At 52.1% G+C, this 13,470-nt stretch overlaps 1 protein-coding gene across 3 annotated transcripts in view; it reads right to left on the reverse strand.

Moving 5' to 3' along the window:
* The window catches only part of SEMA3F (semaphorin 3F), a 111,699-nt gene that overhangs the window by 17,097 nt on the left and 81,132 nt on the right, over positions 1 to 13,470 (reverse strand). For 2 of the 3 annotated variants that reach the window (XM_073352603.1, XM_073352602.1), the window contains 2 exons: positions 12,650 to 12,739; positions 2,561 to 2,654 (listed from right to left, as the gene is read on the reverse strand). In XM_073352603.1, the coding sequence (XP_073208704.1) occupies positions 2,561 to 2,654; positions 12,650 to 12,739 (184 nt within the window). The remainder of the gene's footprint in view (positions 1 to 2,560; positions 2,655 to 12,649; positions 12,740 to 13,470) is intronic. The other variant, XM_073352604.1, reaches the window with a different exon arrangement.

A 13,470-nucleotide genomic window follows, 5' to 3' on the forward strand; every position in this document is an offset into this window, starting at 1 on the left:
CCCACAACACCCCAGGAGCTGGCAGATCCTCGCTGCCCACGTCCACTGCGAGCGGCACACGCCATGGGACAAAGACAGGGAGTCACAACCTGCTGCTCCTGCAACACCGGGGTCACCAACTTGTGCCACTCATGAGCTGTCTCAAAGGCTGTCCAGGAGCAATGCCCTTTCAGCCTAGAGTGTATGGGCTGGCGCGGGGCCCCTGGGTGTGGGGAGAAAGCCCAGGGGAGAGAGCCTGGGGCAGCCCTGAGAGCACTCCATCTCCCCTCTGGGGAGAGGGACCGCAGCTCCTTGTCAGCTCCTAGACAGGTCTCCATCTCCCACATGGTGCCCGGTTGGCACTGTGGCGGGGGCACGGTCCCAGGTCTGGCTGCCATCCCCCTGCTTCACAGCTGCTCCCCAATGAACGAAGCAGTGCTGGGGCTGGCGTGTAAGGCAATACCTGTGCCTGGAGAGGATCAAAGGCAGCCGAGGCCCTGCAAGGCCTAGGGGCGGGGGGAGGGAGGGGGATTAGCAGTAAGTGAGAGCTTTGGCTAGTGCTCCTGGGGGAGCCCGGCACAGCTGTTGCCCAGACAGGCCCGGGGACGGCAGGACATCGATACCGACCCGCATTATTTCACTGCTCCGACTCGGTCTCTCGCCCTTTGCAACCCCATCCCAGCCATCCCTGCCCCTCGCCACCCCAGGGGCAAAGCACCATGGACACCAGGGCTGCCATGCACTGTGGCCTGGCACCTTTCAGGAGGGCGCCAGCAGTGCCCGGGGCTGCGCCTGATCAGCTGGGGGGGGGAGGGGAATAGGAAATGGGAAATGAATGGGGAGAATAGGGACAGAAATAGGACAGGAAGTTGGGGTGGAGATGCTCCTAGCACATGGGGCTGACTCACTGTGGCCATTCCTACGCCGGGGTTGGATCTGACCTTGTTGAGGAAAGAGACGCCCTGGGGATTTTTCCATCATCTGTCGGTGGCTTTCGGAGCCTCTCCTACCCCATTTCCACTCTGTTCTACCTAGGTTCGTCCCACACCCAACACCGTGGCATCCGGGGGCCTCTTGCCATGCCACAGCCCTCCAAATCCTCACATTGGGCCAAAGTGCCCCGTCTGCGTGTGTCTCGACCTGCTGCCTTCCCTCCCACACACCCGGACTGGGTTTGCTGGCCCCACAGCCGCTGGGCCCTGGACTCAGATCCCTGCTTGGCTTTCTTGGGGGCAGCCACCTTCAGCAGAGCTGCAGAACACCGCCAGGCTAATGTCTCCAGGGAGGGGGGAGCAGCCCCCCAGCAGCCACCCGTCCTGCAGTCCTAAACAGCTTCTCATCACCTCTCATTTTAACGTTGGTCTCAAACCACCTAATATTTCCCTGGCATGCAACCAGCCCTGGCACTCAACTCAGATTGGTGCAGGTCCCTCCCCGGCCCACTGCTCTGCTCTGATGCGGCTGGGAGGGAGAGCAGGGGTCTGTGAGCCACCCCCACGCAGTTGTGGCGCTGGCTAGTTCAAGGGGGTGGGGGACAGCCTAGGGGAGGCACAAAATGGGAGCTCGTGGGGAGAGACTTCCCCAGCCTTGAGCAATGGGGAGTCATGGTGGAGCCTTGTGTTAGGCCAGCAGCATCTGTTTCAGGTGAGTGCCATGCCAGGTTCATGCAAGGGGAACCGTGTGTGCCGGGGCCGGGAAGAGAACAGCCGGCTCCCCAGGGCTCTGCTCTCTGGCTTGTCCCAGGCAAAGCCTGGACAGGAGTTCTGGAGCTTCCTCCTCAACCTGGACCCCAGCCCATGCACTTCCTGGTTTCAGCTCCCCGTAACCTGCAAGTGGCTGCTTCTCGCTGGAGTGGCAAGTTCGAATGGGTTGCAGTGCAGCAGTGTCTGCACAAGGCAGGGCTCGCCAGCAGCCGAGACCAGAGCAGGCAGCAGGCATTCTGTGGCTGTTGAGTTCCCCTGGAGGTTCCCTGGGCAGCGAGAGTGGTCGTGTGGCACCACTGGAGAGTGTGACCCAGGGTTCAACTGGTGGCAGCAGGGAGGACAGAGTAGCTCAACAAGACTGACACGTTATCTGCAGCGGCTGCATTCCCTGTGAGTCAACCAGCCAGGTCCCTCCTGGCTCTGGGCCGGAGCTTATGAATTAAAGGCCACAACTGGGTTCTGACATGCCTGGGCACCTTCCCAGTCTCCTGGTCCCTTGGTGGAGGGCTCAGGTACCTTCCTGCCCTGGCTGAGGTGGTTCTGGCGAGCAGCCGAGCTTAGATCTTTGGGCTCTGGTGCCCCCCGGGCCTTGGCTACTCCACCTTCACCCCTGCAGACATCTCCCCGTATGGAGACTAGGCAACAGCCCTGTCTGCATTTCCCCTTTGCTGCTCTGGCCCTTTCCTGGTCTTGTGCCTTGGCAATGGCTGACACCACTATACCCCTTTGCCCCTCTTGGTCTAGGACCATCTATGGTCCTGGAATCAGTGCCAAGAACCAGCTGGGTGTCCCTCTGGAGCACCGCAGGGCCCAGCCAGAGCAGCCCTGGTCCCCTTGGCCACCTTGCAGTGCTGCAGTCGCAAGAGAGAAGGACTCACTTATCAAGGCTGAGACGCTGTCCACCTTGGGGTCATAGGAACACTTCCCTTTCCCTGATTCCAGCTTCTCCGGCTCCAGGTAGAAGATATAATCCTGGAACAGAGATAGGAGGGAGCCCATTACACCCGCCCCTTCCATTTCCATAGGACAGAGGAACCCAAAGCACTTTCATAACTCCACAGCGCTCACAAGCCTCACCTTACCCAGAAGCGAAATGCAGCCCCCTCTGGGGAGCATGGCAGCTGTTAGCAGCCCACAGTCATGCTGCACATACCGAATGGTAGGCAATGAAGGAGAATGCTGGGTCCACTGGAACTGCAGAGGCAAAGTTAAGAGGCAGAAAGGAATTACCCATTGCCGAGGAGGAATCTGAGTGGGACACGGCGGTTATCACTTCTCCTCTGGGGAATTTTGTCATGGCACCAAACTCCAGCTGGGGCGCATCCCGGAGGCAACCTGGGAGCACCAGCTGAAACAGAATGTGTTGGTACGGTGGAACGGTGAGGGGCTGTTACTCCAGCGCTGCTGCGAGTGCCCAGTTCCCTTCCCAGCTGAGCCTAGACAAAGCTCTCAATGGCACAAGCCCCAGGTTGCTCAGCGATCGCCCCGTCACAGCACCTGTCCTTCTGTCTCTACCATTAATCTCGCTGGAGTCAGTGCCTGGGCATCTGTGGTAGAGCGGCCCCTGTCTGGCCACACCTTTGCCCTGGCTTTCCATGCAGAGTAGCATTGCATGCAGGGTTATTACAGTAGTAAGAGCCACAAGCTGACAACTCTGTCATCTCGCCTAAGCAACGGCACCTCAGCCACGCTGGGGGCGCTGACCCAAAGTTAAAAGGGCCTAATCATTCATTTTTAATGGGCAATCTGCCATCCAAATATCAACCAGGCCTGGCCCTGCTTAGCATGTGAGAGCAGAGACAGTCAGTGCCCCGGCATTTTATTACAGCTACAGAGTGACTGCTTTGCAGGAATGCTGCTGGTCATCAGTCACAAGCCTTTTGATGGCAGCCTGGGTTAGAACAAAAACAGAAGCAACCACAGCTAGGGCCCGTCTGAGTGGCTGCTAAGGAAATGACCTTCCAATACAAGCAGCAATGAGTTTAAAGTCTCCACAGTCATAGAATCATAGAATATCAGGGTTGGAAGGGACCTCAGGAGGTCATCTAGTCCAACCCCCTGCTCAAAGCAGGACTAATCCCCAAACTCAATCATCCCAGCCAGGGCTTTGTCAAGCCTGACCTTAAAAATATCTAAGGAAGGAGATTCCATCACCTCCCTAGGTAACGCATTCCAGTGTTTCACCACCCTCCTAGTGAAAAAGTTTTTCCTAATATCCAACCTAAACCTCCCCCACTGTAACTTGAGACCATTACTCCTCGTTCTGTCATCAGCTACCACTGAGAACATTCTAGATCCAACACGTCCACTGCTTTCCCCTCATCCACAGAGCCAGTTATCTCGGAGGCCCTGCTCCATGATTTTTCCAGGGACTGAGGTGAGGCTGACTGTCTTGTTGTTCCCCGAATCCTCCTCCTTCCCTTTTTTAAAGATGGGCACTACATTAGCCTTTTTCCAGTCATCCGGGACCTCCCACAATTGCCATGAGTTTTCAAAGATAAGGGTTAATGGCTCTGCAATCACATCCGCCAACTCCTTTAGCACTCTCGGATGCAATGCATCCAGCCCCATGGACTTGTGCTCATCCAGCTTTTCTAAATAGTCCCAAACCACTTCTTTCTTCACAGAGGGCTGGTCACCTCCTCCCCATGCTGTGTTGCCCAGTGCAGTAGTCTGGGAGCTGACCTTGCTCGTAAAGACAGGCAAAAAAAGCATTGAGTACATTAGCTTTTTCCACCTCCTCTGTCACTAGGTTGCCTCCCTCATTCAGTAAGGGGCCCATACTTCCCTTGACTTTCTTCTTGTTGCTAACATACCTGAAGAAACCCTTCTTGTTACTCTTAACATCTCTTGCTAGCTGCAACTCCAAGTGTGATTTGGCCTTCCTGATTTCACTCCTGCATGCCTGAGCAATATTTTTATACTCATCCCTGGTCATTTGTCCAATCTTCCACTTCTTGTAAGCTTCTTTTTTGTGTTTAAGATCAGCAAGGATTTCACTGTTAAGTCAAGCTGGTCACCTGCCATATTTACTATTCTTTCTACACATTGGGATGGTTTGTTCCTGCAACCACAAAAAGGATTCTTTAAAATACGGCCAGTTCTCCTGGACTCCTTTCCTCCTCATGTTATTCTCCCAGGGGATCCTGCCCATCAGTTCCCTGAGGGAGTCAAAGTCTGCTTTTCTGAAGTCCGGGGTCCATATTCTGCTGCTCTCCTTTCTTCCTTGTGTCAGGATCCTGAACTCAATCATATCATGGTCACTGCCTCCCAGGTTCCCATCCACCTTCATCCTTTGCATGCGATACCACGATTATTGTCTGCTAATTAAACTCCATTGAGTAGGAAGCACAGGAAGTGGGATGGCAAGTGTCTCTATGTAAATGGGTGTTAGAAGATCAAATGGTGAGATCAGGCTACATGTCCTACCCTCACACTACATCATACCACCAGTACTGGGTGATTTCCTTCCAGGAAGTTCCACGCACCAGTAGTGCAATCCAGGAAGTACCGCCCCTTAGGATGGCATTCCAGGTAGCGTGGCAATTTATTTACTTTGTACATTTGACCTTACTTGGGAAATAGTCCCTGGTTTCCCCATAAAGTAGGTCCCAAGTCAGCAAACCATCCCTGTTAAACACATGCTTAAGTGCTTTGCTGAACTCAAGTGTTGCCAACTTTAAATGCAGAACAATCCTTAATCTGGCCTGCCAAAATCATGAGATTGTCTTAAAAACCATGAGATTTGAAAAAAAACCAACCTAATAATAATTGTGGGATTGTTTTTCTTAGATTTTTAGTTTCCAAGCTTTTGGGGCACACGTATGTCATGTTTTCAAGCTTTCCTCTGCAACCAGGAGGGCTAGAAACTGCCTTTGACTTTGAATGAAAGCCGAGACTCTCCTGTGATCTCTTGATGCCACCAGCCGGAGCTTTAAACAAATACTCCAGAAACTGCCGGACTCACAATCAAACCGTGAGAGTTGGCAGCAGTATTAACTTTTAACCATAAAGTTCAAGCATGTGCTTAAGTGCTTTGCTGAATGGGGCCCATATTTAATTAGGCCTGGTCTGTACTAGCGATTTCCCCTGAGTCCAGCCAGCCACCACTGTAGCTGAACCAGTGCAACTCCTAGTGTACGCAGGGCTAAATAGCTGTTTGCACGGATTGAGCCCACCCCTGCTTGCCATTTGGGTTGGCTGCTTCTGTGCCAGCAGTCGTTTCCCTTGTGTACAGCAGGGGTCGCTACACCAGGGTGACATCCTCCATTCAGCCCAGGCATTAGCCAGCTTCTCCTGCAGTCTGAGTGGGTCCCCATACCGTGACGGCAGAGAAAAGCATCACAGAGGAGGAAGTGTGAGTGTAATACCACAGAACTGACAGGGGCAGGGCCGGGAGAGACATTTCACTCATGATTGAAACGGGCTAGATTTCAAATGGGTGGCGGCCCTTTGAACTCGCTCCACGTTCCCAGGCAATCTCCATGGCAGCCAGCCTACCACCGTGCGATCTGCTATAGCACCTTGTATTAGCCCTATACCAGCAATGGGCTTGCCTTGTTTGTCCGCCCTAGCAATGCTATTGCCACCTTATGCCCACAATAACTTTTGGTAGGGATATTCCATCTTGTACATAGGGCATGAGCCAGTTGCTGGCTACTAGAGACCTATGTGGGGAGAAGATTACCCGACTTCGACCGCTGCAGGGCTTTTACACCTTCCCCTGCAGCAGCTGGTGCCAGTGTCAATCAGAGATGGGACACTGGGCTGGATGGACCTTGGTTCTGATCCAGCCTGGCAATGCCCATGTTCCCGTGTATCTGGGCAGTCCAAGGAATCTCATCCCTGGCTAGTGATATTTTGTATGGCAGCATGGTACAAACCATCCTTGAATGAAAAGTCATACCAGCCCAACTGCCCTAAGCCAGCTGCTTTCATGCCACTCCAGCACTTGTGAGTAGAGAGCCATGGGTATCAGTCTCGGTGTTTCGAGGAAAAGTCATGCACCCATTCCTAGAACCTGACAAGGTGTCTTCTGACTTTTTGTCTGAAATCCAAGAGCCAGTCCTGCTTAAAGCTGTTGAAAAACCAGTGGAGTGAAAACCGTTGAAGTTTTCATTTTGAATGGTTTGAAATTGACCCATTTTTTTCCTTCTTTGCAAATTGTTATACAATTGTTTTTTTTTTAAATTGAAATCCTTATCCAAACGGTCATTGCAATTTTTCATTGCCTGAAAGTTGGGAAACAAAAAATGCAATTGACACTTTGATCACCTTTCTGATAAAAAAATATTTGCTGGAAACCAAAAATAACACTGGTGATGGGGTGTGTGACCAAAAGAAAAAAGGGGCATTTATGAAAAAATCCTACTTTTTAATAGAAAAACTTTCCATTGGAACATTTCAACCGTATCTAGTCCAGATGTTCCGCTTGCATCTAAGCTGTTGGTAACATAATTGCTGTTGATTGTTGGAATGTTCTGCGAATACTTGTCTAACAAGGGGATGAAAAGGAGGGTCGGTTATGGGCTTCAGAGCATGGTAACTGTTTTGGAAGTGGCTGGATTTGAAGGGCTGGAAGTGAAAGACACAGGATTCAGATAGCTAACTGCTGAGCTCATCCCTGTCTCAGAGAGTCACACAAACGAGCTCTGCTGAGCTGTGCTGAAGTTGTCTTCAAGATGGATTGGATCAGACAGAATTAATCTCCCTCCCTTGACCCCTCTTTTACCTGAGGACTTGCTCATGTCAAGTCCTTTCCGTGGAATGGGCTGAGTCAGGGCAGGAGGTGCTCTTATAACATGGAGTCATATAGGGGCATTTTCAGGGCTGGATTACCCAATAGGCAGACTAAGCATGTGATTAGGGCCCCAGCAAAGCAGGGGGCATAAAAAAAATGAGATTAAAAAAATTGATATTTGATATTTCAAAAAAAGCATCAAAGTAGTCATCATGGGAAAAATCAGAACTTTGTTAGACTTCCTTACACTGCACTACACACTCTTCCCGCCATTTTTCTGTTCTCTTTTTACTACTTATCCCCACCTAAACCAGGGGGGCGTCCTACTAATGGGACATTTGGACATTTGGATCATTTCAGAATGGAAATTTCTTGGGATTGTTGGAGCTTGTGGCTCAGTTTGACCCATTTTTAGCAGCCATATCTCAAAAGATGGGAATGCTGGCAAAGGTAACCCATCATACTTATCCAAGACAATATGTGATGAACTCATTGGTCTAATGCGTGACAAAGTGTGTTCAGCTATTGTGGATGAAATAAGTACTGCTGGGTACTTCAGTTTATCTGTCGACTCTACACCTGATCTTTCACATATTGATCAATTGAGTATTGTACTAAGATATGTGTCTCCCACAGATGGAAAACCAGTTCAACGATTTATAACATTCCTCAATCTGAAAAGCCACGCTGGTGAAGAAATGGCAAATCAAATACTGCATTATCTGTGCCAAGTTTGCAAAAGAGATTTCTCAAAGTGCAGAGGTCAATCTTACGACAACGCTGCCAACACGTCAGGGCGTTATCAAGGAATGCAGACGAAGCTTTTAGAACAGAACAAATATGCCATAGTCATACCATGTGCTACACACTCTCTCAGTCTTGCTGGCCGCGGTGCTGTTGATCGTTGTCCGGTGGCAGTAAGTTTTTTCTCAACAGTCCAGTTACTTTATACATTTTTCTCTGCCTCAACACACCGATGGACAGTTCTTAAAACATATTTGGGCAATGATCGTGTGTTGAAATCTCTTTCTAATACTCGCTGGGAAGCACATGCAGTGGCAACAAGTGCAATTCTGGAGTCCTACTCAAAGATTGTGGATGCATTAGAAAGTATAGCTGAAGACCAATCACAAAAGGGAGAAACTATAAGAGAGGCAAAAAACATTGCAAACAAGATGCAAGAACTAGAGTTTGTATTCATGTTGACCATGTGGAATGAATTTTACAACACTTTTACTACACAAGTCAAGCTCTCCAAGAAAAAGAACTGGATTTGAAAACATGTGCAGACCTCTGTCAATCATTAGCAGACCACGTACACACGTTGAGGAATGATTTCGAAAGATTTGAAGGCATATCAAAAGATATCTTGCCTGATACTAACTACAAAGAAGCTCAGTCCCACGAGCAAATCAGGAAAAAACAAGCAAATGATACCAGTGCAACAGAAACAGCATTGAATCCTAGAGACAAATTTCGCGTATCTACTTACTACGCTATAATTGATACACTTGAAGCTCATATGAAGAGGAGAGGTGACGTGTACAAAGAAGTATCAAGTAGATTTTCTTTTCTAAATGATATGGACTTATCTGATGAACAATATTCACAAGGTTCCCAAAAGCTAGTTGACTCATACCCTGTTGACTTGAACATGAATCTCTGTGGAAAAGTACAGCAGTTCCACTGTTATATGTGCGCAAAGTTTAATGAAACAGGAAAAATGAAATTCAGTCACATTGATCTTCATGACACAATATTGAAAGACGGAATACAATGTGTATTTCCGAATGTAGAGATCGCACTACGTATTTTTCTAACATTGATGATTACTAACTGCTCCGCAGAACGCTCTTTTTCTCAGCTGAAAAGAATAAAAAACCTTCAGAGAACAACAATGTGTCAGGACAGACATGATTCATTTTCCCTATTGTGTATGGAAGCGGACATGCTTCGTCGAGTCAGCTTCGATGAACTTATCCAGAATTTTGCAATCAGAAAATCTAGAAAGAAGCTATTTTAATTTCAGCAAACGTAAGTTTTTTGTGTCATTTTGAAAAATAAAATTTTATTTTACGGTATAGTATTGTTTTTATTTTGAATTACATATGGGGGGGCACCATAATCTTTTCAGTGCTTAGGGCCTTTAAAGGTCTTAATCCAGCCCTAGTTGGGATGAATGGATGGGATGAAAAAGACCATGTAGCGCAGTGACAATGGGTAATGCAAACGACTAGCTTCACTGGGAGCATGCACATCAATGTGACTGAGGTAAAACTGGGTATGTATGACCCCCACCCTGGTGTATATCCAACCATCCCAATCCAACAGCTATCGCCACACCCGCACTGAATACAAACACATGGCTCCCCATCTGCAAATGCAGCACTATGGCACTTTCTCCTAGCATGAACGGCAGCTGCAATTCAGTGGTGCAGGTGAGCTGCACTAAAGGTTACTGGAGACTGACCCAGCGCTGGGCAACTCATTTATTGTGGATAATTCATCCAGCAAATTTAAACCCTTTTTCCTTCTGAAGCAGACTTTGATCTTCCCAAATTGAGTGCCTATTTGCAATGGTGAGACCAGTCATTTGGGCCAGACACTTTCAGACAATGGCTTCAGAAAACTTCACCACCACTGTTTCTCAAGTGCGTGATTGGTCCCCTAAGCCGCATGATATTTTTTCTGCTCCCTGATTGGACGACTTAAACTTTTTAAGCGGGAGACTGCGTGATGAAGAGCATGATAAAGGGCACCATCCCCCGAATATTCAAACCAAGTAAAACCTACTCATGAATAACCAGCAGTTAAAAAAAAAAAAATCCCAGCTTCAAACTCATTGCCTTCTGGGCTTGGAGCCTTTGGCCTCCATGCTTCCAAGCACATCAGTGAGGGCTAGAAAATTGCCCAAAGATGCAAGCTGAGTTCCTCCCATAAACCCCTGACTCCAGGTACTGGCACTCTGAGAACCGCCCCTCCTGAAATCTTACGAGAATTGAGCCATTTGGAATCCCAAGGCCCATCAGCAAACGCTGGTTTGCAGGCTTCGCCAGGTGCTAGTGGGGAATGTGGTAACGTGAGATATCCAGGGGGCAGCCCAACGATAGTCTCTCTGCTCGTGGCCAGGCAGGCCTGGGTTCTCCCACTGGAGAGGGTTCTCCTGGCTTAGTCGTGGGCGCGCTGGGGCTGCTACAAACTGGCATAGATTAAAGCTCCGGGCTGCCCAAGAGCTCAGATATGGCATCCAGCAAGCTCAGTGGCCCCCTGCCCCAGTTCCGTGCTGAGTAGAGCTTGACCAGAGGCTCCTGTTTCTTCCTCACGACGTTCTCTCTCTGCCTTGCAACTCCTCATCCTCTTGCTGGGGGGGTCCTGTCCAGGAGGGCCCTGGTGACCCCCCCCGCCCCGAGACATTCGCCTCTCAGCCCAGGGGAAGGGCACTGAGGCTTTTCCTCCATTCTCTGACGACGGTGACCCAGGCACAGCAGCAGGCGTGTAGTGAGACATCAAAGGGAGTTCTTCCTTTCTGGCCTGAGAGGGGCTGGCGCAGAGGGGGCACCTCCCAGGGACTGCTGTCTGCCTGTCACGGGGGCTCCTGCCCTGAGCCCAGCCCAGGCTGCCCCTGGCCCAGCAGGGAGCATGCTGTTGTCCTGATGGGGATACACAGCTCCTCTCTGGTGGGGTGCAGCGATGCTGAGGGACTGGAGCTGCGGCAGGCAGGTGCCTGGAGGAGAACCATGTGCCATGGGGGGCCTCGCACAATCACATGAGGAGCCAGCTCCCACATGGGAGCCAGGGAGGAGAGCTGGACTGCAGCCATGCTGGGGGAGGAGATACTCATGGGGGGGAGAGAGAGGGGCTAAGAAGACCCAGGAATGGGGGAGCTGCCACCCCCACCCTGCCCTGGGATGGCAGAAGGAGAGCAGGACACCAGGCCCCACCCCAGAGGGCTGTCGTGGGAGGCGGGTGCCCAGGTCTGTATGACACCCCCCCTCCCGCCCCACGGCTGCTTTAGGGAACAGTCCCCATGTCAGTGTCTCGGCCCCTTGCTGGGTGGCAGATGGTGCCTCCTGCCAGGCAGCTTTCTATGCCCCCCATGCTTTGGACCCCTCTGGCGGGTGGGGGAGGTGGCCGGTCTGAAACCTGCACAGGGACAGGCATCCACAACCCTTGGAATTGGGTCACAGCCGAGAGACGGTAGCTGAGCGTGGGCAGTTGGGGTGCTCTGAGCCCAGGAGGAGCATGTGTGTGTAAGGGGCACTGCTGGATCTCACTGGGCCCTGCCCACCAGCTCTGTGGAGGGCTTTGGTCTCTAGGCTCTCAGCGAATAACCTCCCCAAAGCAAACTGTCCCATGGAGAAGGTGCTGGGGCATGGGACGTGCCCATGGACTGGCAGAGCCCCCTGCTGGCTGCTCCTGTGGGGGGACGTAAGGACCAGACCTGGGTTTCTGAGCTCCTGGAACATGCTCTGGAGGCAGCTGGAGTCAGGAGGGCAGAGCAGATGCCCTCAAACAGGAGTCTTGAGTGTGTCGCTCATGGCACAGGGAAAACCAAATCTTGGAAGAAGCTGAACTTCCCCCTGAGACCATGAGCTCCTGATTCCTCCCGGCACCCTGAGCTGCTTATGGCATCAGCGACGTGAACCTGGGCTAACCCTATCTCCATGCAGTGAGCCAACCTGGCTGCTAGCCCGGTGGGAAGATGATCTCGTCGAAGAGATACTGTCAGGGGCAGGGCCTCAGAGCTGTGCATCCCATTCCCTCGCCTCATCTGGCCCGTTCCCAATTAAACAACACGATCCGTCTCCAGCTGGAGTGTTGTCAACTTTCCTGCCCAGGTGGTGGGCACTGCTGTGCTTAAAGAGCCAGCTGGGGGAGTGTTTTCGTAGGTCCACCGTTCCCCCACCCCTGCAAGCGGCCAGTGTTCTGAAAGGAATCAAGAGCCCGTGGCTCCGTTCCTGGCACAGGGCCCCTGACAGTGTCCCTCCTCCCTGCAGCGTCTGGAGCAAGGCCTGGGGGAAAAAGGTGTTAGTCCGAGAGGAGATGCGAGGACCAGCTGCCCTGTGCCAGGCGGTGGCACAGACAGCTTAGCCATTGCAAGAGACGTGCCCAGCTGGGGGTTAGCGGTTAGGTGCATGCCATGGGGGAGGAGGGTTAGGAAGCCCAGGCATGCCCTGGGAAGGGAGCCGGCTCCTGCCCTTGGGGGGGATCTGAGCGCGAGTCCCACCTTGCGTTCTGCTGGTGTCGGGCTGTGGGAGGAGTCGGCGGCTCGGCTTCCCCGTCCTCCCGGCTGGACACTTTGGGTCAGCGCAAAGGCCTGAGGAGAAGGAGCAGTGCAGAGAGTTAGAGCTGGCGGGGACAGAGGCCACCCAGGGGGTGGGCGGGGATGGTCACTAGTGCAGCGAGAGGGGGTCATGCCCACCTGGAAGGGCTAGAAACTCCCCCTGCCCCCAGCCAGCATGCCTGCCCCTGTTCCTAGAGCGCCCCCGTGGGCAGAGCCAGCGCTCTTGAGCCCAGGGCATTGTGAGCATGCCCAGGCTCTTGTGTGTGCCGCATGCAATTGTGCCCACCGTGTGCTAGTGTGGTGGCATGCTTGTGATGGCATGTGTGGGCATGGTGTGTGCCAGCATGCGTGGCACATGTATGTGTGTGGCACACACTGGATGGGCCTCCTCCTGCCCCGTACTGACACTGACAGCAGATGTGGAACATTGTGACAAGCCCCCTCCCCCTGCCCGGGGACAGAGGAAGGGACCAAGACCCTTGGTTAAACATCAGGGAATCCTGGCTCCAGCAGGGCTGGGTCCTGGCCCCGCTCTGGGACTGTGTGTGACCAAATGCCTGGCTCAGGCCTGCCACACAGTACTCATAACCGTGCCCTTTGCTCTGCCTGCCGCATCCTCATGACACCCAGACTGAGAACCCCAGGCTGCTGAGAGGCCAGGACAGTGGCAAATGCCCTGATGCGGCCTGCGGTTTGAGGAGCCTCAATGCTTCCCAGTCCTTACCCCACACTCAATCAGGCTTGCCCAGTGGTGCCCATGGGTG

The sequence above is a fragment of the Lepidochelys kempii genome, chromosome 7 (assembly GCF_965140265.1).
Source record: "Lepidochelys kempii isolate rLepKem1 chromosome 7, rLepKem1.hap2, whole genome shotgun sequence".
NCBI classification, from domain to species: domain Eukaryota; kingdom Metazoa; phylum Chordata; order Testudines; family Cheloniidae; genus Lepidochelys; species Lepidochelys kempii.